The 27,428-nt window shown below is 44.1% G+C and overlaps 1 protein-coding gene across 10 annotated transcripts in view; it reads left to right on the forward strand.

The window, feature by feature from the left end:
- LOC106590532 (protein AF-10) overlaps positions 1-27,428 on the forward strand; it is a 115,148-nt gene that overhangs the window by 9,299 nt on the left and 78,421 nt on the right. For 3 of the 10 annotated variants that reach the window (XR_014383092.1, XM_082970783.1, XM_045710867.2), the window contains exons 1-3: positions 4-371; positions 12,983-13,062; positions 17,171-17,225. Coding sequence is in view for 9 of the 10 variants with exons in the window: in XM_082970783.1 (XP_082826909.1) it covers positions 209-371; positions 12,983-13,062; positions 17,171-17,225 (298 nt within the window). In the remaining variant the exon portion in view is untranslated. Of the gene's footprint in view, positions 1-2; positions 372-12,982; positions 13,063-17,170; positions 17,226-24,535; positions 24,597-27,428 lie in introns of those variants that run through there. The other 7 variants (XM_082970786.1, XM_082970787.1, XM_082970790.1 and 4 more) reach the window with 7 other exon arrangements.

Consider the following 27,428-nt stretch of genomic DNA (forward strand, 5'->3'; position numbering starts at 1 on the left):
TCCCGACGGGCCGCTTCATCTTGCTCTGGATGTGTGTAGCCTTCACTAAAGTGGGAAAAATACGGTGTCAAAACGGAATGTAAACACGATTAAAACATGATCTTTCGACCAGGTGGGACCTAAAGCGCTGTCACACTGAGTAGATGAGGATCTTCTGCAAAGGTTTCGGCGCATCTTTGTTGTCTTCGTATGTCTACTTTCTCCGTAAATGGTCTCCGGCGAGCTGTGCCTGGCAGCGGACAACGACTTCTTGGCGAATAATATGAAGGAGATGATTGGAGGTTGCTGTGTGTGCTCAGACGAGAGAGGCTGGGCAGAAAACCCTCTAGTATACTGTGACGGTCACGGCTGCAATGTTGCAGTCCATCAAGGTAAACACCGGATAAAATCCAAAACATTAAACATGGAATTTGCTTGACGAACATCCGATAACTAGCTCAGGCTAGATAGCACGGTTGATAGCTTGTAACGTTAGCTAGCTAGGCTAACTCATTTTGTTAGCTACAATAGCTAATAAGCAAGGTTATAGCTAGTTACTGTAACGTTAGCTAGTTATATCCAATCGACTGTTGCGCGTTTGACATGACCTAACGTTGCCTACCCTGTAAGGCTAACGGGCCATCACATGAACGTTAGCCCGTTACAATCCGCTCGGAAGGATTTCTGTAGTTGTCAACATTGGCTGTGTAGCCTGGCTATACAATTCGTTGAAATGGCATTGCCTAGCTCTAACTAGCTAGCTAACGTTAGCATGTTACATAATTTGTCTTACCACACACACTAGCTAACGTTTTATCCACAATGATATCCCGCAAGTAAATCACATTATTTTCCCAATGTATTGCTAGATACGTTTTGTAAACAATAGTGCCACGCGGTGAAGTAGTTAGCTAACTACCGTATGTTGTCAAAATATTGTTAGCTAGCTACTGAGTTTGACAGAATGAACCTGACCCAAACAACAATGTCAACGTCACTCAGATTCTGCTGACAAAGTCACAATCAGAACTAGGTATCCAATCGACACAGTCAATATTGGTGATTTTGGCTTTGTGAGACAGAAAAACTGCCCAGTAATTGTATTGTTATTGTTGATCGTTGTCATGTGATTGAATATATGTCTTCATACACATATTTAGATCTGATTGGGAGCCCCATTACCTAGCCCCATTAGCTAGCAACAGCTAGTCTTCCTGGGGTCCGACACATAACAAAAAAGACATTACAGACAAAATTACATTTTTTTATTTTTTATCTATCCTTTATTTAACTAGGCAAATTAGTTAAGAACAAGTTCTTATTTTCAATGACGGTCTAGGAACAGTGGTTTGAAAGCCTTGTTCAAATGCAGAACGACAGATTTTTACCTTGTCAGCTCGGGATTCGATCTTGCAACCTTTCGGTTACTAGTCCAACGCTCCAACCACTAGGCTACCTGCTGCCCCAAAACATACATAAACTAAACACACCTATTTGTACATGTTATTAAACACAGCCTATATGTTTTACATGTGAATTAATCAATAGCTAATCAACACACTGACCTCTCTGTCCCCAACAATAGACAGCATAACAATACCCTTTTTATCGTCAGTGGATTATCGCTGTTCATTAAAGTGGATTACTTGAGTCAGTCAGATGTGAGATAATCTGAGAGGACAGCAGAGGTATCTGGAGTGCAGCATGTTCAGACTCACACACCCAGTGGTGACCACGATTTAGTGCATATAGGGGAAATACTCCCATGAGCTTGGTGTATAGGCTACACCTGGGTTATGTTCAGTAGAGCACCGGGCTGGCACATTGGCAGTCTGTTGCAAAATGTTTAGAAACAGAAAGCAGAGATTTTTAATTTTTTTTATCGGACACGTTTTTCTAGTACCATGCCATTAAAAAAACAAACATGTTTCCCGCCTATAACATGTCTATATTAAAAGCGTCCATGTTACGTCAAGTGATTTACCGTTGTAGCACGGCCTACCAGGACACAATACATCAACGTCCACATCTGGAGGTGTCAGCCAGATCTGGCACCATTTGCACTATTCCCTGTTTTGATCTTGAAATAGGTAATCCAGGTAAATCATGAAGATCTGTAAAATAACTATCACCCATTGAGTTATAAAAGAGAAGTGCGAATATATATTTTTATTTAGTTGTATTAACCATGTCTTGGGCCGTGAGAGTTTGTTACAGAACCAAAAAAACCTTGTTTAGTCATGTTACCTGGCTAGCTAGCTAACAACATGGTACCTTGGCTATGCACTGGGAAAACTGAAATGGGATAGATAGCCAATTCAAAGAGATGCCCCAAAGTTTGGATGCATATGCCTAATCAATGTAATTCTAAGGTAAACCTGAATAAAAAATGAATAGCTTTTTCTGGTGATCCCTACATTCTTTTTTGGTGCCTAACTTTTGGGAGTGGTGTGTGTGAGACAATGAGAGAGTGGTGTGTGTGTGTGGGAGAGGGAATAAGTTAGTGAGCAAGAGTGTGTGAGGAAGGGAGAGTCTGTAGGCTATCTGAAGAGTAGGTTAAAGATGGTTTCATATAGGCCCTTACTGCCCCAATGAACATGCAGATCATTATGCATTAATTATTCCTCCTGCCCAATAGGCCTTTTGATATGAGCAAATCAGATATTTTCTGCAGTAGCCTTTTCTATTATACAGTAGAAAGTGTGACGTTAAATTCAATGTGTTGTATTGAGTAGAGGTGTGACTATCAGGGACAGTTTTTTTGTGTGCAGAAAGTATTCACCCCAACCCTTGACTTTTACCATATTTTGTTCTGTTACAGCCTGAATTTAAAATGGTTTAAAAATAGATTTTGTGTCACTGGCCTACACACAATACTCCATAATGTCAGAGGAAATACGGATTTCAATTTTTTTTACATATCATTAAAAATGAGAAGCTGAAATGTCTTGAGTCAATAAGTATTCAACCCCTTTGTTATGTTAAGCCTAAATACCTATATTGAAAAAAAAAAATGTATACCCCTTTTTCATGATATCCAATTGGTAGTTAGTCTTGTCCCAGTGCTGCAACTCCCGTACGGACGGGAGAGGCGAAGGTCGAGAGCCATGCGTCCTCAAACACAACCCCGCCAAGCTACGCTGCTTCTTGACACTTCTCGCTTAACCCAGAAGCCAGCCGCACTAATGTGTCGGAGGAAACACTGTATACTTGACGACCATGTCAGCGTACATTGCGCTTGGCCCGCCACAGGAGTCGCTAGATCGCGATGGGACAAGGACAACCCAGCTGGCGAAACCCTCCCCTAACCCGGATAACGCTGGGCCAATTGTGCGCCTCCTCATGGGTCTCTCGGTCGCGGCCGGCTGCGACACAGCACTGCGATGCAGTGCCTTAGACCGCTGCGCCACTCGGGAGGCCCTAACATAATTGTTCTTACTGATTACCTCATCTCTGTACCCCACAAATACCCGTGTGGCCAGGGTTGTGGGTTCGATTCCCACGGTGAACCAGTACGAGAAAGTATGAAAATGTAAGTCGCTCTGCATAAGAGTCTGTGCTTAACGACTAAAATGTAAATGTAAAATGCAAATACAATGATCTGTAAGGTCCCTCAGTCGAGCAGTGAATTTCAAACACAGATTCAACCAAAGGCCAGGGAGGGTTTCCAATGCCTTGCAAAGAAGGGCACCTATTGGTAGATGGGTAAAAGAAGAAAATTGATTTATATATATATATATATATATATATATATATATATATATATATATATATAACATTGAATATCCCTTTGAGCATGGTGAAGTTATTATTTACACTTTGGATTGTGTATCAATACGCACAGTCACTACAAAGATGAGTTAGGCATATTTCCTAACTCAGTTGCCTGAGAGGAAGGAAACCGCTCATGTTTCAGCTTTCACCATAAAGCCAATGGTGACTTTAACACAGTTACATAGTTTAATGGCTGTGATATGAGAGAACTTGAGGATGGATCAACAACATTGTAGTTACTCCACAATACTAACCTAAATGACAGATTGAGAAGGAAGGCTATACAGATATTGTTTTTATTCCAAAACATGGATCCTGTTTGCAAAAAGGCACTAAAGTAAAACTGCCCAAAAAATGTCAAAGAAATAACTTCATGTCCTGAATACAAGTGTTATGTTTGGGGCAAATCCATCAAAACACATCACTGAGTACCACTCTCCATATTTTCAAGCATGGTGGTGGCTGCATCATGTTATGGGTATGCTTGTCATCGGCAAGGACTAGAGTTTTTTTTAGGATAAAAAATAAATAAATACAGAATATAGAGCTAAGCACAGGCAAAATCTGAGAGGAAATCCTGCTTCAGTCTGCTTTCCAACAGATACTGAGAGACAAATGTACCTTTCAGCAGGACAATAACCTAAAACATAAGGCCAGATAATATACTCTGGAGTTGCTTACCAAGACGACGTTGAATGTTCAGAGTGGCCTAGTTACAGTTTTGACTTAAATTGGCTTGAAAATCTATGGCAAAACTTGAAAATGGCTGTCTAGCAATGATCAACAATCAACTTGACAGAGTTTGAAGACATTTTGGGAAGAATAATGTACGAATAGTATACAACCCAGGTTGGCCAGATGTGCAAAGTTAATTGCTGCCAAAGGTGATTCAAACATGTATTGACTCGGGGGTGTGAATACTTATGTAAATTAGATATTTATGTATTTCATTTTTAATAAATAGCATAATGTTCTAATAATATGTTTAAACTTTTTAATTATGGGGTATTGTGTGTAGATGGGTGAGAAATAACATCAATTGAATCAATTTTTAATTCAGGCTGTAACACAACAACGTGGAATAATTCAAGGGGTATGAATACTTTCTGAGGGCACTGTTTAGAAAATTAGACTAAACCCAGTGGTATCGTGGTGTTACTCGGTATCGTGGTGTTACTCGGTATCGTGGTGTTACTCGGTATCGTGGTGTTACTCGGTATCGTGGTGTTACTCGGTATCGTGGTGTTACTCGGTCTGGTGGCGATACCGCTCGGTCTGGTGGCGATACCGCTCGGTCTGGTGGCGATACCGCTCGGTCTGGTGGCGGCGATACCGCTCGGTCTGGTGGCGGCGATACCGCTCGGTCTGGTGGCGGCGATACCGCTCGGTCTGGTGGCGGCGATACCGCTCGGTCTGGTGGCGGCGATACCGCTCGGTCTGGAGGCGGCGATACCGCTCGGTCTGGAGGCGGCCCTACCGCTCGGTCTGGTGGCGGCGATACCGCTCGGTCTGGTGGCGGCGATACCGCTCGGTCTGGTGGCGGCGATACCGCTCGGTCTGGTGGCGGCGATACCGCTCGGTCTGGTGGCGGCGATACCGCTCGGTCTGGTGGCGGCGATACCGCTCGGTCTGGAGGCGGCGATACCGCTCGGTCTGGAGGCGGCGATACCGCTCGGTCTGGTGGCGGCGATACCGCTCGGTCTGGTGGCGGCGATACCGCTCGGTCTGGTGGCGGCGATACCGCTCGGTCTGGTGGCGGCGATACCGCTCGGTCTGGTGGCGGCGATACCGCTCGGTCTGGTGGCGGCGATACCGCTCGGTCTGGCGGCGATACCGCTCGGTCTGGAGGCGGCGATACCGCTCGGTCTGGAGGCGGCGATACCGCTCGGTCTGGAGGCGGCGATACCGCTCGGTCTGGAGGCGGCGATACCGCTCGGTCTGGAGGCGGCGATACCGCTCGGTCTGGTGGCGGCGATACCGCTCGGTCTGGAGGTACTTGGCCTGGTGTCATGTCGATAGCAGAATGTTGGTTATGTGACAACGGCACTCTGCAAATAGGCACGTTTTCCTGCAGTATACTGTTTCTTTTGCATGTTTCCGTGCACATATTTTTTGGACCCTCACCAGTTTGCATCCCTGCCTTTAATCACCCAGTACTGTCCTCTCTGCAGAGTGCTGCTATGGCATCATGGTATTAACCCAGTACTGTCCTCTCTGCAGAGTGCTATGGCATCATGGTATTAACCCAGTACTGTCCTCTCTGCAGAGTGCTGCTATGGCATCATGGTATTAACCCAGTACTGTCCTCTCTGCAGAGTGCTGCTATGGCATCATGGTATTAACCCAGTACTGTCCTCTCTGCAGAGTGCTGCTATGGCATCATGGTATTAACCCAGTACTGTCCTCTCTGCAGAGTGCTGCTATGGCATCATGGTATTAACCCAGTACTGTCCTCTCTGCAGAGTGCTGCTATGGCATCATGGTATTAACCCAGTACTGTCCTCTCTGCAGAGTGCTATGGCATCATGGTATTAACCCAGTACTGTCCTCTCTGCAGAGTGCTGCTATGGCATCATGGTATTAACCCAGTACTGTCCTCTCTGCAGAGTGCTGCTATGGCATCATGGTATTAACCCAGTACTGTCCTCTCTGCAGAGTGCTATGGCATCATGGTATTAACCCAGTACTGTCCTCTCTGCAGAGTGCTATGGCATCATGGTATTAACCCAGTACTGTCCTCTCTGCAGAGTGCTGCTATGGCATCATGGTATTAACCCAGTACTGTCCTCTCTGCAGAGTGCTGCTATGGCATCATGGTATTAACCCAGTACTGTCCTCTCTGCAGAGTGCTATGGCATCATGGTATTAACCCAGTACTGTCCTCTCTGCAGAGTGCTATGGCATCATGGTATTAACCCAGTACTGTCCTCTCTGCAGAGTGCTGCTATGGCATCGTGGTATTAACCCAGTACTGTCCTCTCTGCAGAGTGCTATGGCATCATGGTATTAACCCAGTACTGTCCTCTCTGCAGAGTGCTGCTATGGCATCATGGTATTAACCCAGTACTGTCCTCTCTGCAGAGTGCTATGGCATCATGGTATTAACCCAGTACTGTCCTCTCTGCAGAGTGCTGCTATGGCATCATGGTATTAACCCAGTACTGTCCTCTCTGCAGAGTGCTGCTATGGCATCATGGTATTAACCCAGTACTGTCCTTTCTGCAGAGTGCTATGGCATCATGGTATTAACCCAGTACTGTCCTCTCTGCAGAGTGCTATGGCATCATGGTATTAACCCAGTACTGTCCTCTCTGCAGAGTGCTATGGCATCATGGTATTAACCCAGTACTGTCCTCTCTGCAGAGTGCTGCTATGGCATCATGGTATTAACCCAGTACTGTCCTCTCTGCAGAGTGCTGCTATGGCATCATGGTATTAACCCAGTACTGTCCTCTCTGCAGAGTGCTGCTATGGCATCATGGTATTAACCCAGTACTGTCCTCTCTGCAGAGTGCTATGGCATCATGGTATTAACCCAGTACTGTCCTCTCTGCAGAGTGCTATGGCATCATGGTATTAACCCAGTACTGTCCTTTCTGCAGAGTGCTATGGCATCATGGTATTAACCCAGTACTGTCCTCTCTGCAGAGTGCTATGGCATCATGGTATTAACCCAGTACTGTCCTCTCTGCAGAGTGCTGCTATGGCATCATGGTATTAACCCAGTACTGTCCTCTCTGCAGAGTGCTATGGCATCATGGTATTAACCCAGTACTGTCCTCTCTGCAGAGTGCTGCTATGGCATCATGGTATTAACCCAGTACTGTCCTCTCTGCAGAGTGCTGCTATGGCATCATGGTATTAACCCAGTACTGTCCTCTCTGCAGAGTGCTGCTATGGCATCATGGTATTAACCCAGTACTGTCCTCTCTGCAGAGTGCTGCTATGGCATCATGGTATTAACCCAGTACTGTCCTCTCTGCAGAGTGCTGCTATGGCATCATGGTATTAACCCAGTACTGTCCTCTCTGCAGAGTGCTGCTATGGCATCATGGTATTAACCCAGTACTGTCCTCTCTGCAGAGTGCTGCTATGGCATCATGGTATTAACCCAGTACTGTCCTCTCTGCAGAGTGCTATGGCATCATGGTATTAACCCAGTACTGTCCTCTCTGCAGAGTGCTGCTATGGCATCATGGTATTAACCCAGTACTGTCCTCTCTGCAGAGTGCTATGGCATCATGGTATTAACCCAGTACTGTCCTCTCTGCAGAGTGCTATGGCATCATGGTATTAACCCAGTACTGTCCTCTCTGCAGAGTGCTATGGCATCATGGTATTAACCCAGTACTGTCCTCTCTGCAGAGTGCTGCTATGGCATCATGGTATTAACCCAGTACTGTCCTCTCTGCAGAGTGCTATGGCATCATGGTATTAACCCAGTACTGTCCTCTCTGCAGAGTGCTATGGCATCATGGTATTAACCCAGTACTGTCCTTTCTGCAGAGTGCTATGGCATCATGGTATTAACCCAGTACTGTCCTCTCTGCAGAGTGCTATGGCATCATGGTATTAACCCAGTACTGTCCTCTCTGCAGAGTGCTGCTATGGCATCATGGTATTAACCCAGTACTGTCCTCTCTGCAGAGTGCTATGGCATCATGGTATTAACCCAGTACTGTCCTCTCTGCAGAGTGCTGCTATGGCATCATGGTATTAACCCAGTACTGTCCTCTCTGCAGAGTGCTGCTATGGCATCATGGTATTAACCCAGTACTGTCCTCTCTGCAGAGTGCTGCTATGGCATCATGGTATTAACCCAGTACTGTCCTCTCTGCAGAGTGCTGCTATGGCATCATGGTATTAACCCAGTACTGTCCTCTCTGCAGAGTGCTGCTATGGCATCATGGTATTAACCCAGTACTGTCCTCTCTGCAGAGTGCTGCTATGGCATCATGGTATTAACCCAGTACTGTCCTCTCTGCAGAGTGCTGCTATGGCATCATGGTATTAACCCAGTACTGTCCTCTCTGCAGAGTGCTATGGCATCATGGTATTAACCCAGTACTGTCCTCTCTGCAGAGTGCTGCTATGGCATCATGGTATTAACCCAGTACTGTCCTCTCTGCAGAGTGCTATGGCATCATGGTATTAACCCAGTACTGTCCTCTCTGCAGAGTGCTGCTATGGCATCATGGTATTAACCCAGTACTGTCCTCTCTGCAGAGTGCTATGGCATCATGGTATTAACCCAGTACTGTCCTCTCTGCAGAGTGCTGCTATGGCATCATGGTATTAACCCAGTACTGTCCTCTCTGCAGAGTGCTATGGCATCATGGTATTAACCCAGTACTGTCCTCTCTGCAGAGTGCTGCTATGGCATCATGGTATTAACCCAGTACTGTCCTCTCTGCAGAGTGCTATGGCATCATGGTATTAACCCAGTACTGTCCTCTCTGCAGAGTGCTGCTATGGCATCATGGTATTAACCCAGTACTGTCCTCTCTGCAGAGTGCTGCTATGGCATCATGGTATTAACCCAGTACTGTCCTCTCTGCAGAGTGCTATGGCATCATGGTATTAACCCAGTACTGTCCTCTCTGCAGAGTGCTGCTATGGCATCATGGTATTAACCCAGTACTGTCCTCTCTGCAGAGTGCTATGGCATCATGGTATTAACCCAGTACTGTCCTCTCTGCAGAGTGCTGCTATGGCATCATGGTATTAACCCAGTACTGTCCTCTCTGCAGAGTGCTGCTATGGCATCATGGTATTAACCCAGTACTGTCCTCTCTGCAGAGTGCTGCTATGGCATCATGGTATTAACCCAGTACTGTCCTCTCTGCAGAGTGCTGCTATGGCATCATGGTATTAACCCAGTACTGTCCTCTCTGCAGAGTGCTATGGCATCATGGTATTAACCCAGTACTGTCCTCTCTGCAGAGTGCTGCTATGGCATCATGGTATTAACCCAGTACTGTCCTCTCTGCAGAGTGCTATGGCATCATGGTATTAACCCAGTACTGTCCTCTCTGCAGAGTGCTGCTATGGCATCATGGTATTAACCCAGTACTGTCCTCTCTGCAGAGTGCTATGGCATCATGGTATTAACCCAGTACTGTCCTCTCTGCAGAGTGCTGCTATGGCATCATGGTATTAACCCAGTACTGTCCTCTCTGCAGAGTGCTGCTATGGCATCATGGTATTAACCCAGTACTGTCCTCTCTGCAGAGTGCTGCTATGGCATCATGGTATTAACCCAGTACTGTCCTCTCTGCAGAGTGCTATGGCATCATGGTATTAACCCAGTACTGTCCTCTCTGCAGAGTGCTATGGCATCATGGTATTAACCCAGTACTGTCCTCTCTGCAGAGTGCTATGGCATCATGGTATTAACCCAGTACTGTCCTCTCTGCAGAGTGCTGCTATGGCATCATGGTATTAACCCAGTACTGTCCTCTCTGCAGAGTGCTATGGCATCATGGTATTAACCCAGTACTGTCCTCTCTGCAGAGGCTGCTATGGCATCATGGTATTAACCCAGTACTGTCCTCTCTGCAGAGTGCTATGGCATCATGGTATTAACCCAGTACTGTCCTCTCTGCAGAGTGCTATGGCATCATGGTATTAACCCAGTACTGTCCTCTCTGCAGAGTGCTATGGCATCATGGTATTAACCCAGTACTGTCCTCTCTGCAGAGTGCTGCTATGGCATCATGGTATTAACCCAGTACTGTCCTCTCTGCAGAGTGCTATGGCATCATGGTATTAACCCAGTACTGTCCTCTCTGCAGAGTGCTGCTATGGCATCATGGTATTAACCCAGTACTGTCCTCTCTGCAGAGTGCTGCTATGGCATCATGGTATTAACCCAGTACTGTCCTCTCTGCAGAGTGCTGCTATGGCATCATGGTATTAACCCAGTACTGTCCTCTCTGCAGAGGCTGCTATGGCATCATGGTATTAACCCAGTACTGTCCTCTCTGCAGAGTGCTGCTATGGCATCATGGTATTAACCCAGTACTGTCCTCTCTGCAGAGTGCTGCTATGGCATCATGGTATTAACCCAGTACTGTCCTCTCTGCAGAGTGCTGCTATGGCATCATGGTATTAACCCAGTACTGTCCTCTCTGCAGAGTGCTATGGCATCATGGTATTAACCCAGTACTGTCCTCTCTGCAGAGTGCTGCTATGGCATCATGGTATTAACCCAGTACTGTCCTCTCTGCAGAGTGCTATGGCATCATGGTATTAACCCAGTACTGTCCTCTCTGCAGAGTGCTGCTATGGCATCATGGTATTAACCCAGTACTGTCCTCTCTGCAGAGTGCTGCTATGGCATCATGGTATTAACCCAGTACTGTCCTCTCTGCAGAGTGCTGCTATGGCATCGTGGTATTAACCCAGTACTGTCCTCTCTGCAGAGTGCTATGGCATCATGGTATTAACCCAGTACTGTCCTCTCTGCAGAGTGCTGCTATGGCATCATGGTATTAACCCAGTACTGTCCTCTCTGCAGAGTGCTATGGCATCATGGTATTAACCCAGTACTGTCCTCTCTGCAGAGTGCTGCTATGGCATCATGGTATTAACCCAGTACTGTCCTCTCTGCAGAGTGCTATGGCATCATGGTATTAACCCAGTACTGTCCTCTCTGCAGAGTGCTATGGCATCATGGTATTAACCCAGTACTGTCCTCTCTGCAGAGTGCTGCTATGGCATCATGGTATTAACCCAGTACTGTCCTCTCTGCAGAGTGCTATGGCATCATGGTATTAACCCAGTACTGTCCTCTCTGCAGAGTGCTGCTATGGCATCATGGTATTAACCCAGTACTGTCCTCTCTGCAGAGTGCTGCTATGGCATCATGGTATTAACCCAGTACTGTCCTCTCTGCAGAGTGCTATGGCATCATGGTATTAACCCAGTACTGTCCTCTCTGCAGAGTGCTGCTATGGCATCATGGTATTAACCCAGTACTGTCCTCTCTGCAGAGTGCTATGGCATCATGGTATTAACCCAGTACTGTCCTCTCTGCAGAGTGCTGCTATGGCATCATGGTATTAACCCAGTACTGTCCTCTCTGCAGAGTGCTATGGCATCATGGTATTAACCCAGTACTGTCCTCTCTGCAGCGTGCTGCTATGGCATCATGGTATTAACCCAGTACTGTCCTCTCTGCAGAGTGCTATGGCATCATGGTATTAACCCAGTACTGTCCTCTCTGCAGAGTGCTGCTATGGCATCATGGTATTAACCCAGTACTGTCCTCTCTGCAGAGTGCTGCTATGGCATCATGGTATTAACCCAGTACTGTCCTCTCTGCAGAGTGCTGCTATGGCATCATGGTATTAACCCAGTACTGTCCTCTCTGCAGAGTGCTATGGCATCATGGTATTAACCCAGTACTGTCCTCTCTGCAGAGTGCTATGGCATCATGGTATTAACCCAGTACTGTCCTCTCTGCAGAGTGCTATGGCATCATGGTATTAACCCAGTACTGTCCTCTCTGCAGAGTGCTGCTATGGCATCATGGTATTAACCCAGTACTGTCCTCTCTGCAGAGTGCTATGGCATCATGGTATTAACCCAGTACTGTCCTCTCTGCAGAGTGCTATGGCATCATGGTATTAACCCAGTACTGTCCTCTCTGCAGAGTGCTATGGCATCATGGTATTAACCCAGTACTGTCCTCTCTGCAGAGTGCTATGGCATCATGGTATTAACCCAGTACTGTCCTCTCTGCAGAGTGCTGCTATGGCATCATGGTATTAACCCAGTACTGTCCTCTCTGCAGAGTGCTGCTATGGCATCATGGTATTAACCCAGTACTGTCCTCTCTGCAGAGTGCTGCTATGGCATCATGGTATTAACCCAGTACTGTCCTCTCTGCAGAGTGCTGCTATGGCATCATGGTATTAACCCAGTACTGTCCTCTCTGCAGAGTGCTGCTATGGCATCATGGTATTAACCCAGTACTGTCCTCTCTGCAGAGTGCTATGGCATCATGGTATTAACCCAGTACTGTCCTCTCTGCAGAGTGCTATGGCATCATGGTATTAACCCAGTACTGTCCTCTCTGCAGAGTGCTGCTATGGCATCATGGTATTAACCCAGTACTGTCCTCTCTGCAGAGTGCTATGGCATCATGGTATTAACCCAGTACTGTCCTCTCTGCAGAGTGCTGCTATGGCATCATGGTATTAACCCAGTGTTGTCCTCTCTTCAGCGTGCTATGGCATCGTGCAGGTGCCCACTGGACCCTGGTTCTGCAGGAAGTGTGAATCTCAGGAGAGAGCAGCCAGAGTGGTGAGTCTGACCAATAGAGTATCAAAACCGTATTCTCAGCACTGTGTTTTATACTACAGTTTCTGCTAATATTTAGCCGGTACTTTACAGGAAATTGTGTTATTACTTTCTGGTACTACTTACTTCAAAGAGTTTAACACAATTGGCAACTACCTGGTAGCAAAGAGTACCGTATGGTGTGTATATGAAAGGATCTAAAACAGGTAGTACATTGGTTATTACAGTGTAAAATGTTACACAGTGGCAAGATGACAGAGCCAGTCAGCCGTGGCAGCATCAGACATGATTAACAACCCCGCAGTATATTTCTCATGGAGAAATGCCTCTACTTTCCTCATCCTGCCTGTAGAAACAGTGAAACAGTGCGGTCATACTCGCTTGTGATATTGTGGGGACAAAAATTGGCGGGAAGAGGCTTTTCTTCTTCTTTCTTCCGAGGGATGGTAGGCATCCTGTGGGAGTAGCTGGTGTGAAATGGGCAGGACTGGAGGGACACAACACTCGCTCTCTCACACACACGGGAAAGGGAAACAGTCTTGGGCAGCAGATAGTGGGTTTGTGTTTTAGGAGAGGTTGGGGCCAACTTGGCTCTCCCTTCCTCACAGTAGTAACCACACAGTATGACAGAGCTGGATGTGGTAGCTGTGGCGTGGAAGACCACTAGCACCTATTTGATGGTGTTGAATCAGTGATTACTGACCATACTGTGTATGTATGAGAGAGAGGGAGTAGGGTACATGCTTGCGTGTGTATCTATAGTATGTAGTGCCTACAGAAGGTATTCACGCCCCATGACTTTTTTCAGATTTTGTTAGTCTGAATTTAAAATAGATTACATTGAGATTATTTTGTCACTGGCCTACACACACAATACCCCATATGTCAAAGTGGAATTATGTTTTTCAAAATTTGTACAAACGAATAAAAAATGAAAAGGTGGAATGTCTTGAGTCAATAACTATTAAAAAGTCCTAAATGAACAAGTCACATAAGAAGTCACATGGACTCACTCTGTGTGCAATAACAGTGTTGAGCATGATTTGTGAATTTGTAAGTCGCTCTGGATAAGAGCGTCTGCTAAATGACGTAAATGTGAATGACTACTTCATCTCTGTACCCCACAGGGAGGCCAATGGGGACTTTAAAACAGTTACAGAGTTTAATGGCTGTGGTAGGAGAACTGAGGATGGATCAACAACATTGTAGTTACTCCACAATACTAACCTAATTGACAGAGTGAAAAGCCTGTACAGAATACAAATATTTCAAAATACTGTTTGCAACAAGGCACTAATTTGATTTATTAGGAACGCCAATGGTGACAGTTAGTCTTACTGGCGTCCGACACATAACAAAAAATACATTACAGACAAAAGCCTTTACAAACCTCATGTTCATGTTTTTAAGTTTGTGTGTGTGTGTGTGTGTGTGTGTGTGTGTGTGTGTGTGTGTGTGTGTGTGTGTGTGTGTGTGTGTGTGTGTGTGTGTGTGTGTGTGTGTGTGTGTGTGTGTGTGTGTGTGTGTGTGTGTGAGCGAGCGCATATCTGCATCGATCAATTACACATACATGACGGTACGTACACACAACAAGTAGGTCACATGGGGGAGAGGCGTTGTGCCGTAAGGTGTTGGGTCTCCCGAGTGGCACAGCGGTCCAAGACACTGCATCTCAGTGCTAGAGGCGTCACTACAGACCCTGGTTCGATTCCAGGCTGTATCACAACCGGCCATGATTGGGAGTCCCAAAGGGCGGCGCACAATTGACCCGGCGTCGTTAGGGTTTGGCCGGGGTAGGCCGTCATTGCCAATAAGAATTTGTTCTTAACTGACTTGCCTAGTTAAATAAAGGTAAAATAAAACATGTTTGAAACCAGCTTTGCTGTTCACTTGCGCTATATAAGATGGAAGGGAGTTCCATGCACTCATGTCTCTCTATAATACTGTACGTTTACTTGAATTTGTTCTGGACCTGGGCACTGTGAAGACACCTGGTGGCATATTTGGTAGTGTGTGTGTCTGTGTGTCTTTACAACCATTGAATATATATATTTTGACCATGACAGTTTACAATCTATGGTAACACCAAGTAATTTACTCTCCTCAACTTGTTCAACAGCCACACCATTCATTACCAGATTCAGCTGAGGTCTAGAACTTAGGGAATGATTAGTACCAAATTTAATGCTCTTAGTTTTAGAGATGTTCAGGGCCAGTTTATTACTGGCCACCCATTCCAAAACAGACTGCAACTCTTTAAGGGTTTCAGTGACTTCATCAGCTGTGGTTGCTGATGCGTACGTATATGGTTGAATCATCAGTATACGTGGACATCCATGCTTTGTTTTAATGCTAGTGGCAGGTCATTGGTAAAAAATGTTTTAAAAATCTTGGCCGAGTTACAGTTTTGACTTAAATGTATACTGAACAAAAATATAAACGCAACATGCAACAATTTCATAGATTTTACTGAGTTACAGTTCATACAAGGAAATCAGTCAACTGAAATAAATTCATTAGGCCCTAATCTATGGATTTCACATGACTGGGAATACAGATATGCATTTTCCTCATGCAGCGCGACACATCTCCATCACATAGACTTGATCAGGCTGTTGATTGTGGCCTGTGTAATGTTGTCCCACTCCTCAGCAATGGCTGTGCAAAGTTGCTGGATATTGGCGGAAACTGGAACACACTGTTGTACGTGTCGATCCAGAGCATCCCAAACATGCTCAATGGGTGACATGTCTGGTCAGTATGCAGGTCATGGACATTTTCAGCTTCCAGGAATTGTGTACAGATTCTTGCGACATGGGGCTGTGCAGTATCATGCTGGAACACGAGGTGACGGCACCACAATGGGCCTCAGGATCTCGTCACGGTATGTCTCTGCATTCAAATTGACATCAATGAAATGCAGTTGTGTTCGTTATCTGTAGCTTATGCCTGCCCGTACCATAACGCCACCGCGGGGCACTCTCATCAGCAAACCGGGATTCATCCGTGAAGTGCACACTTCTCCAGCATGCCAGTGACCATTGAAGGTAAGCATTTGCCCACTGAAGTCAGACGGCGAACTGCAGTCCAGTCGACCCCGGTGAGGACAACGAGCACACAGATGAGAGTCCCTGAGACGGTTTCTGACAGTTTGTGCAGGAATTCTTTGGTTGTGCAAACCCACAGTTTCATCAGCTGTCTGGGTGGCTGGTCTCACGATACCGCAGGGGAAGAAGCTGGATGTGGAGGTCCTGGGCTGACGTGATTACACATGGTCTGCAGTTGTGAGGCCGGTTGGACGTATTGCCAAATTCTGTAAAATGACGTTGGAGGCTGCTTATGGTAGAGAAATTAACATTTAAATTCTCTGGCAACAGCTCTGGTGGACATTCCTGCAGTCAGCATGTCAATTGCGCTCTTCCTCAAAACTTTAAACATCTGTGGCATTGGGTTGTGTGACACAACTGCTCATTATAGAGTGGCCTTTTATTGTCTCTAGCGCAAGGTGCACCTGTGTAATGATCATGACCAGCTTGTTGGTATGCCACACCTGCTAGGTAGATGGATTATGTTGGTAAAGGAGAAATGCTCACTAACAGGGATGTAAACAAAATTTGATAAGCTTTTTGTGCATATGGTAAAATTCTGCAATCTTTTATTTTAGCTCATGAAACGTGTACTTGAAAATCTATGGCAAGACCTGAAAATGGTTGTCTAGCAATGATCAACAACCAATTTGACAGCTTGAAGAATTTTGAAAATAATAATGGGCAAATGTTGTACAATCCAGTTGTGGAAAGGTCTTAGAGACTTACCCTGAAAGACTCACAGCTGTAATCGCTACCAAAGGTGATAATAACATATACTGACTCGGGTGTGAATACTGTATTTCATTTTCACATTTTTTTCTAAAACATGTTTTCACTTTGTCATTATGGGGTATTGTGTGTAGATGGGTGAGAATTAGTTTTATTTATTCCATTTAGAATTCAGGCTATAACACAACCAAATGTGGAATAAGTCAAGGGGTATGAACACTTTTTGTGTGTAATTGTATGTTAAAGGGTTTTGCTAAAGGTCCTTGTCTCCCTCCTGTCTTCTTTCTCTGCAGAGGTGTGAGTTGTGCCCCCACAAAGATGGCGCCCTCAAGAGGACAGATAATGGAGGTAAGAATCATCTATCTAGGATAGGTGTGTTGTGTGTAACTGATTTTGGCTGGAGCAAAAACCTGTCCTTGTCATGGAGCCTCCATTCACGAGAGTACTCCCATCGAGTATTGACACATGCACAGGCTGTTGGCGTCCCACAAGGTTCTGTGGTTAGCCCATGCTGATTTTCTCTCATTAATGGGATGTGTTTGGCCTCTTCAATTAAGGTGCCGATTTATATGTATTGCGATTCTCAAGATTCTATGTGTTGCGATTTGATACTGTGATTTTATTGCGATTCGATGTTCCAAACATATTGCTCACCATATGTCTGCTGCAGAGGGACAAGAGAGCCATGAGAAAATGTAGTTTTGATCAGTCATGGAAATAAATTGTCAGTCATGGAAAACAAATGTGCTCCTTATTTAAAAAGAAGATGGACAACAAGCAATAAAGAACACATACTGGAGTTTTGGTGTAGGTATAGCCAACTAGTGCAAATAAATAGCATTCTGTTAGTGTGTGGATGGATGGATGGATGGATGGATGGATGGTGTTTGGCATGACAACAAATGAAAAAGCCAGTATAGTAGTGACAAGGGAGAAGACAATGTGTTTGTGAGTGTTTCCCAGGGGACCCTAATTACCCATGTGGTGAGGGTAGGCAACAACACCTCCGCCACGCTCACCCTCAACACGGGAGCACCTCAAGGGTGTGTGCTTAGTCTCCTCCTGTACTCCCTGTTCATCCACAACTGCGTGGCCAAGCACGACTCCAACACCACCATCAAGTTTGCTGACGACATGACGGTGGTAGGCCTAATCACAGACGGCGACGAGACAGCCTCCAGGGAGGAGATCAGAGACTTGGCAGTGTAGTGTCATGACAACAACCTCTCCTTCAACGTCAGTAAGACCACGGAGCTGATCGTGGACTACAGGAGAAGAGGGGAGAGCACGCCCCCATCCACATCGACGGGGCAGTAGTGGAGCGGGTCGAGAGCTTCAAGTTCCTTGGTGTCCACATCACTAAGGACTTAACATGGTCCACACACACCCGCATAGTCGTGAAAAGGACACGACAGCACCTCTTCCCCCTCAGGAAGCTGAAAAGATTTTGCATGGGCCCTCAGATCCTCAAAAAGTTCTACAGCTGCACCATCGAGAGCATCTTGACTGGATGTATCACTGCTTGATATGGCAAACGCACCATCCTCGACCGCAAAGCGCTACAGAGGGTGGTGCGGACAGCCCAGTACATCACTAGGGCCGAGCTCCCTGCCATCCTGGACATCTATATAAGGCGTCAGAGGAAGGCCAGAAGAATTGGCAAAGACTTCAGCCACCCAAACCATAGTCTGTTCACTCTGCTACCGTCCGGCAAACGGTACCGGAGCAATTGGCTCTCGGACCAACAGGCTCCGAGACCGCTTCTAGCCCCAAGCCATAAGACTGCTAATTAATTTAATGGTTACACGGACTATCTGGGCTGACCCTATCTTGCACTCACTCTATGCACACTCACAAGACTATATACACACTACACTGACACCCACACACATTCGCATACACTACATACGCACACATGCCTACCAACAACAAGCATACGACAAGACAAATACCCACACACACATACACTTTAACACTCATATGCTTCTGCTACTCTGTTCTTTGTTTCTCTTATCTATCCTGATGCTTAGCCACTTTACCCTGCCTTCTTGTACATATCTACCTCAAATATCTTTTATAGCTACAGTTGAAGTCGGAAGTTTACATACACCTTAGCCAAATACATTTAAACTCAGTTTTTCACAATTCCTGACATTTAATCCTAGTAGAAATTCCTCGTCTTAGGTCAGTTAGGATCACCACTTTATTTTAATAACGTGAAATGTCAGAATAATAGTACAGAGAATGATTGATTTATTTCAGTTTTTATTTCTTTCATCACATTCCTAGTGGGTCAGAAGTTTACATACACTCAATTAGTATTTGGTAGCATTGCCTTTAAATTGTTTAACTTGGGTCAAACGTTTCGGGTAGCCTTCCACAAGCTTCCCACAATAAGTTGGGTGTGTTTTGGCCCATTCCTCCTGACAGAGCTGGTGTAACAGTCAGGTTTGTAGGCCTCATTGCTCGCCCACAAATGTTTAGGTCAGGGCTTTGTGATGGCCACTTCAATGCCTTGACTTTCTTGTCCTGAAGCCATTTTGCCACAACTTTGGAAGTATGCTTGGGGTCATTGTCCATTTGGAAGACCCATTTGCGATCAAGCTTTAACTTCCTGACTGATGTCTTGAGATGTTGCTTCAATATATACTAGAGGTCGGTCGATTAATCGGAATGGCCGATTAATTAGGGCCGATTTCAAGTTTTCATATCAATCGGTTATCGGTATTTTTGTCCGCCAAATTGTATTTATATATATATATATATATATATATATATATATATATATATATATATATATATATATATATATATATATATATATATTTTACACCTTTATTTAACTAGGCAAGTCAGATTAAGAACACATTCTTATTTTCAATGACGGCCTAGGAACGAGGGTTAACTGCCTTGTTCAGGGGGGATTTGTTTTTGCAACCTTCCGGTTACTAGTTCAACGCTCTAACCACCTGCCTTACATTGCACTCCACGAGGAGCCTGCATGGCAGGCTGACTACCTGTTACGCAAGGGCAGCAAGAAGCCAAGGTAAGTTGCTAGCTAGCTTATCTTATAAAAAACAATCAATCTTAACATAATCACTAGTTAACTACACATGGTTGATGATATTACTCGTTTATCTAACGTGTCCTGCGTTGCATATAATCGATGCGGTGCCTGTTAATTTCTCATTGAATCACAGCCTACTTCAACAAACGGGTGTTGGTTTAACAAGCGCATTTGCGAAAAAAGCACTGTCGTTGCACCAATGTACCTAACCATAAACATATTTAGACTTAGGGATGCCACCCGTTAGATAAAATACGGAACGGTTCCGTATTTCACTGAAAGAAAAAACGAGATGATAGTTTCTGGATTCGACCATATTAATGACCTAAGGCTCGTATTTCTGTGTTTATTATAATTAAGTCTATGATTTGATAGAGCAGTCTGACTGAGCGGTGGTAGGCACCAGCAGGCTCATAAGCATTCATTCAAACAGCACTTTCGGGCATTTTTCCAGCAGCTCTTCGCTGTGCTTCAAGCATTGCGCTGTTTATGACTTCAAGCCTATCAACTATAATTTAATATAATTTGTGGAACTTTCCAACAGGAATCTATTCCAAAAACTTCGTAAATAACAAGGTTGCCAAAAAAACAACGCATACAAAGTTGTATAGCGGCAGAATAAGATACCGGGTAGGGAGTGGTCTATTTCATTGCGTTTTTCACTCATCACGTTTATTCCGAAAAATGTCTGTCCTCACTCTGGTTGCCTATAGACAAACATTAAGAATAAGCTACGTGGTGAGTTGGTGCCTATTCGGCAGCTAGTTAGCTAGGTTTGTATGTGTTGCTACTTTGTATGTGTTGTTGGTTGGCAACCATTTACTTTACGTTTTTTGGAACAGATTCCTGTTGGAACGTTCCACAAATTATACCCACCCCTTCAAGCCTATCAACTCCCAAGATTAGGCTGGTGTAACCGATGTGAAATGGCTAGCTAGTTAGCCTGGTGCATGCTAATAGCGTTTCAAACGTCACTCACTCTGAGATTTGGAGTAGTTGTTCCCCTTGCTCTGCATGGGTAACGCTGCTTCGAGGGTGGCTGTTGTCGATGTGTTCCTGGTTCGAGCCCAGGTAGGGGCGAGGAGAGGGACGGAAGCTATACTGTTACACTGGCAATACTAAAGTGCCTATAAGAACATCCAATAGTCAAAGGTATATGAAATTCAAATCGTATAGAGAGAAATAGTCCTATAATTCCTATAACAACTACAACCTAAAACTTCTTACCTGGGAATATTGAAGACTCATGTTAAAAGGAACCACCAGCTTTCATATGTTCCCATGTTCTGAGCAAGGCACTTAAACATTAGCTTTCTTACATGGCACATATTGCACTTGTACTTTCTTCTCCAACACTTTGTTTTGCATTATTTAAACCAAATTGAACATGTTTCATTATTTAGTTGAGGCTAAACTGATTTTATTGATGTATTATATTAAGTTAAAATAAGTGTTCATTCAGTATTGTTGTAATTGTCATTGTTACAAATAAATACTTTTTTTTTTAAATCGGCCGATTAATTGGTATCGTCTTTTTTTGGTCCTCAAATAATCGGTATCGGCGTTGAAAAATCATAATCGGTCGAACACTAATATATCCACATAATTTTCCTACCTCATGATGCCATCTATTTTGTGAAGTGCACCAGTCCCTACTGCAGCAAAGCACCCCCACAACATGATGCTGCCACCCCCATGCTTCACGGTTGAGATGGTGTTCTTCGGCTTGCAAGCCTCCCCCTTGTTCCTCCAAACATAACAATGGTCGTTATGGCCAAACAGTTCTATTTTTGTTTCATCAGACCAGGACATTTCTCCAAAAAGTACGATCGTTGTCCCCATGTGTAATGTCCTCATTTGGACCCACAAGATCCTTTGCTGTTGTTCTGGGATTGATTTGCACTTTTCGCAGCAAAGTACCTTCATTTCTAGGAGACAGAACACGTCTCCTTCCTGAGCGGTATGATGGCTGCGTGGTTCCATGGTGTTTATACTTGCGTACTATTGTTTGTACAGATGAACGTGGTACATTCAGGCAGTTGGAAATTGATCCCAAGGATGAACCAGACCTTGTGGAGGTCTACAATTTTTTTTTATGAGGTCTTGGCTGATTTCTTGTGATTTTCCCATGATGTCAAGCAAAGAGGCACTGAGTTTGATGGTAGGCCTTGAAATACATCCAATTGACTCAAATGATGTCAATTAGCCTATCAGAAGCTTCTAAAGCCATGACATAATTTTCTGGAATTTTCCAAGCTGTTTGAAGGCACAGTCAACTTAGTGTATGTAAACCTCTGACCCACTGGAATTGTGATACAGCGAATTATAAGTGAAATAATCTGTCTGTAAACAATTGTTGGAAAAATTACTTGTGCCATGCACAAAGTAGATGTCCTAACCGACTTGCCAAAACTATAGTTTGTTAACAATACATTTGTGGAGTGGTTGAAAAACGAGTTTTAATGACTCCAACCTAAGTGTATGTATACTTCCTACTTCAACTGTATATAAAGCTCCATTCTTGTGTATTTTATTCATCTTGTGTTACTATTTTTCTTTTTATCATTATTTTTTAACTCTGTTGTTGGGAAGGGCTCGTAAGCATTTCACGGTTTAATCTACACCCGTTGTATCCGGCACGTGACGAATAACATATTTATTTTATTTATTTTGAAAAGAGATGTTATATTCAGATAAAGATTTTAGAATATTGTTCACCTATTTGTCTCTGATTCAGGACATGTCGTTGCACAAGCAACATGTTGACACCACCACTGGCAGCGGGATTAGCCCTAGCTCCATAATCTTTGCTAGCTCAATGTACTTAGCTAGCTAGTTAGCGATTAGCATTAGCAGCTAATGCTTTTTTTAGGCACATGTGAAGCTTGATAAGACTAACGGTTTCTATAGATAAAGATACACAAACTAATAGTATAATACAGAAAACATGTGGATTGATGTGAAGAAGCAAAGTTGGAATAAGCATTGTCCTTGTTTGTTGACTGCATGGGCTAGCTAACAGAAGCATGCATTGCAGACTCAGGTTGAATGAGTGAATCTAACAGCCAGCTGTGCCTGCTTGAGTGACGGGGCAGGGCATGGTGTGTGTCGAAAGCAAGCAGCCACATTCGAGAGGGAGGGAGACTGGAGAGAGATGACAGAGTAAACTAGAGGGCTTAAAAAAATTGCAGCCTCTTGCGACATGGATATTGCACATGTCAACCTCGCAATTTCGATTAAATTCAGATGAATTGTGCAGCCCTACGTGTGTTTTATGAGGGGGGCGGGCCAGGCTGAGGTTAACAGGGCTCTGAGGAGGTTCCTCTCTGGGTTCACCAGGAGGTCACAGCGAACACTGTAAACATGGACTGTGTGTGTGTGTGTGTGTGTGTCTGTGTGTGTGTGTGTTGGAGAGAGGCACAGCTGTAGGATTGTGACCTGGCCTGTGGGAGACATCAAAACATCACACACCGTTTTACTGCTAGATCTTTTGTAGCTCTCCCTCTCTCTTCTATCCCTCTCTCTCTCTCTCTCTCTCTCTCTCTCTCTCCCCTCTCTCTTCTATCTCTCTCTCTCTTCTATCCCTCTCTCTTCTATCCCTCTCTTCTATCCCTCTCTTCTCTCTCTCCTCGCTCTTCTATCTCTCTCTCCCCTCTCTCCTCTCTCTTCTATCTCTCTCTCTCCCCTCTCTCCTCTCTTCTATCTCTCTCTCTCTCTCTTCTATCTCTCTCTGTCTCTCTCTCTCTCTCTCTCTGTCTCTGTAGTAGTCCCATGTGTTTTTTAGGTGAGGCTGCTGCCTGCAGTGCCAGAAGGTAAACGGGGATTAATCTGTTAGGTAAATGTCTGGCTTGGTTTCAAGTGGTAAACTTCACATGAGGTACAGCACAGGGAGACGGAGAGCAATCTGTAACTGTGTTTTTGTGTGTCAGGTTTTGTTGAGCCAATATATAAAATTGGCACCGACCAATTGTCCGGGGAAAAAAATCCCATTGCGACATAATGCTTTTTAGCCTATTCATTGTTGGGAATACCAAATGATGTAAATACATTTGACCAGTCCTGCTTACCGGTCTATGGGTTAATTTACTTGTGTATATTCGTTACGTACAGTGCCTTCAGAAAGTATTCATACCTCTTGACTTATTCCACATTTTGTTATAGCCTGAATTCAAAATGGATTAAATACTTTTCTTCTCACCCATTTACACACAATACCCCATAATTACAACGTGGAAACAAGTTTTTAGAAATGTTTGTAAGTTTATTGAAAATGAAATATGTAATTTACATAAATATTCACACCACTGAGTCAATACTTTGTAGAATCACCTTTGGCAGCGATTACAGCTGCGAGTCTTTCTGGGTAAGTCTCTGAGAGCTTTCCACACCTGGATTGTGTAACATTATCCCATTAATATTTTCAAAATTATTCGAGCTCTGTGAAATTGGTTCTTGATCATTGCTAGGCAACCATTTTCAGGTTTTACCATAGATTTTGAAGTAGATTTAAGTCAGAACTAACTCAGCCTGTCAGGAACATTCACGTCTTCTTGGTAAGCAACTCCAGTGTAGATTTGACCTTGTGTTTTAGGTTATTGTCCTGCTGGAAGGTGAATTCATCTCGGTGTCTGGTGGAAAGCCGACTGAACCAGGTATTCCTCTAGGATTTTGCCTATGCTTAGCTCCATTCTGTCATTTTTTTCAATTTAAATTCTGTATTTTACCCCCTTTCTCTCCCCAATTTTGATCTTGTCTCATCGCTGCAACTCCCCGACAGGCTCAGGAGAGGCAAAGGTCGAGTCATACGTCCTCCGATACATGACCCGCCAAACTGCGCTTCTTAAGTAGCCAGCTGCACCAATGTGTCGGAGGAAACACTGTTCAACTGACAACCGAAGTCAGCCTGCAGGTGCCCGGCCCGCCGCAAGGAGTCGCTAGAGTGCGATGAGCCAAGTAAAGCCCCCCCGGCCAAACCCTCCCCTAACTCGGACGACGCTGGGCCAATTGTGCGCTGCCCTATGGGACTCCCGGTCACATCCAGTTGTGACACAGCCTGGGATCAAACCCGGGTCTGTAATGACTCCTCAAGCACTGCAATGTCTTAGACCGCTGCGCCACTTGGGAGGCCCTTGTTTCTTATTTTATCCTGAAAAACACCCCAGTTCTTAACTATTACAAGCATACCCATAACAAGATGCAGCCAACACTATGCTTGAAAATATGGAGAGTGGTACTCAGTAATGTGCTGTATTGGATTTGACCCAAACTTTGTATTCAGGACCAAAAGTGAATTGCTTTGCTAAATGTTTTGCAGCATTACTTAAGTGCCTGGTTGCAGACAGGATGCATGTTTTGGAATATTTTTATTCTGTATAGGCTTCCTTTTGTCTCTCTTTCAATTCGGTTAGTATTGTGGAATGATTACAATGTTGTTGATCCATCTTCACTTTTTTTCCTACCACACCCATTAAACTCAAACTGTTTTAAAGTCACCATTGGCCTCATGGTGAAATCCCTGAGTGGAGTTAGGAAGGACGTCTGTATCTTTATAGTGACTGGGTGTATTGATACACCATCCAAAGTGTAATTAATAACTTCACCATGCTCAAAGGGATGTTCAATATCTGCTTTTTAATTTTTTCTACCAATAGGCGCCCTTCTTTTGGTCTTTGTGGTTGAATCTGTGTTTGAAATTCACTGCTCGACTGAGGGACCTTACAGGTATTTTTTATCTGTAAGCTCCCTTTTTTGCACACAGTGAGTCCATGCAATTTATTATGTGACTTGTTAAGCAAATGCTTACTCCTGAACTTATGTAGGCTTTCCATAATAAATGTGTTGAATACTCAAGACATTTCAGCTTTTCATTTTTAATTCCACTCTCACAGCATGGCATATTGAATGTAGGCCCGCTACAAACACGTCTCAATTTAATCACACGCTCACAGCATACAGATACAGAGCCCTTATCAGACAGCGCTTTCATAAGTCCAATCATTGCACAACATTTCTAAATGCAATCATGTGTAAAAAAAACAACAAAACAAAGCTTGGGTCACGATTTAAAAAGAGGTATTGTTTATTTCTCAACTGGTAATTGAAATGCACTTCCAATTCGCCATTCAAATGCATTGGCAATGGAAGGTAGGCTTCATCAGCATGTCACACACCACTTTGCAATGAGCTGGAGGCAATATGCATTTTGAAAACATAAAGCTACTTTGTCTGAAACCTGAATGTTTTACTACATATATTTGAGGCATGTTTTACCTTGCTTCAAAGTAGCCGAGGCAAAATCCGTGGAGGCAATTTTATTTTTTAAATGAAGACCTCAATATGCCATTGAAACCAGTAACCTGTTGTTTCATAAAGACTTCCATATGCCACTGAAACCAGTAACCTGTTGTTTCATAAAGACTTCCATATGCCACTGAAACCAGTAACCTGTTGTTTCATAAAGACTTCCATATGCCACTGAAACCAGTAACCTGTTGTTTCATAAAGACTTCCATATGCCATTGAAACCAGTAACCTGTTGTTTCATAAAGACTTCCATATGCCATTGAAACCAGTAACCTGTTGTTTTATAAAGACTTCCATATGCCATTGAAACCAGTAACCTGTTGTTTTATAAAGACTTCCATATGCCATTGAAACCAGTAACCTGTTGTTTCATAAAGACTTCCATATGCCACTGAAACCAGTAACCTGTTGTTTCATAAAGACTTCCATATGCCACTGAAACCAGTAACCTGTTGTTTCATAAAGACTTCCATATGCCATTGAAACCAGTAACCTGTTGTTTCATAAAGACTTCCATATGCCACTGAAACCAGTAACCTGTTGTTTCATAAAGACTTCCATATGCCATTGAAACCAGTAACCTGTTGTTTCATAAAGACCTCAATATGCCATTGAAACCAGTAACCTGTTGTTTTATAAAGACTTCCATATGCCATTGAAACCAGTAACCTGTTGTTTCATAAAGACTTCCATATGCCACTGAAACCAGTAACCTGTTGTTTCATAAAGACTTCCATATGCCACTGAAACCAGTAACCTGTTGTTTCATAAAGACTTCCATATGCCATTGAAACCAGTAACCTGTTGTTTCATAAAGACTTCCATATGCCATTGAAACCAGTAACCTGTTGTTTCATAAAGACTTCCATATGTCACTGAAACCAGTAACCTGTTGTTTCATAAAGACTTCCATATGCCACTGAAACCAGTAACCTGTTGTTTCATAAAGACTTCCATATGCCACTGAAACCAGTAACCTGTTGTTTCATAAAGACTTCCATATGCCATTGAAACCAGTAACCTGTTGTTTCATAAAGACTTCCATATGCCATTGAAACCAGTAACCTGTTGTTTCATAAAGACTTCCATATGCCACTGAAACCAGTAACCTGTTGTTTCATAAAGACTTCCATATGCCACTGAAACCAGTAACCTGTTGTTTCATAAAGACTTCCATATGC

Source organism: Salmo salar, chromosome 29 (genome assembly GCF_965601325.2).
Source record: "Salmo salar chromosome 29, fSalSal1, whole genome shotgun sequence".
NCBI lineage: Eukaryota > Metazoa > Chordata > Actinopteri > Salmoniformes > Salmonidae > Salmo > Salmo salar.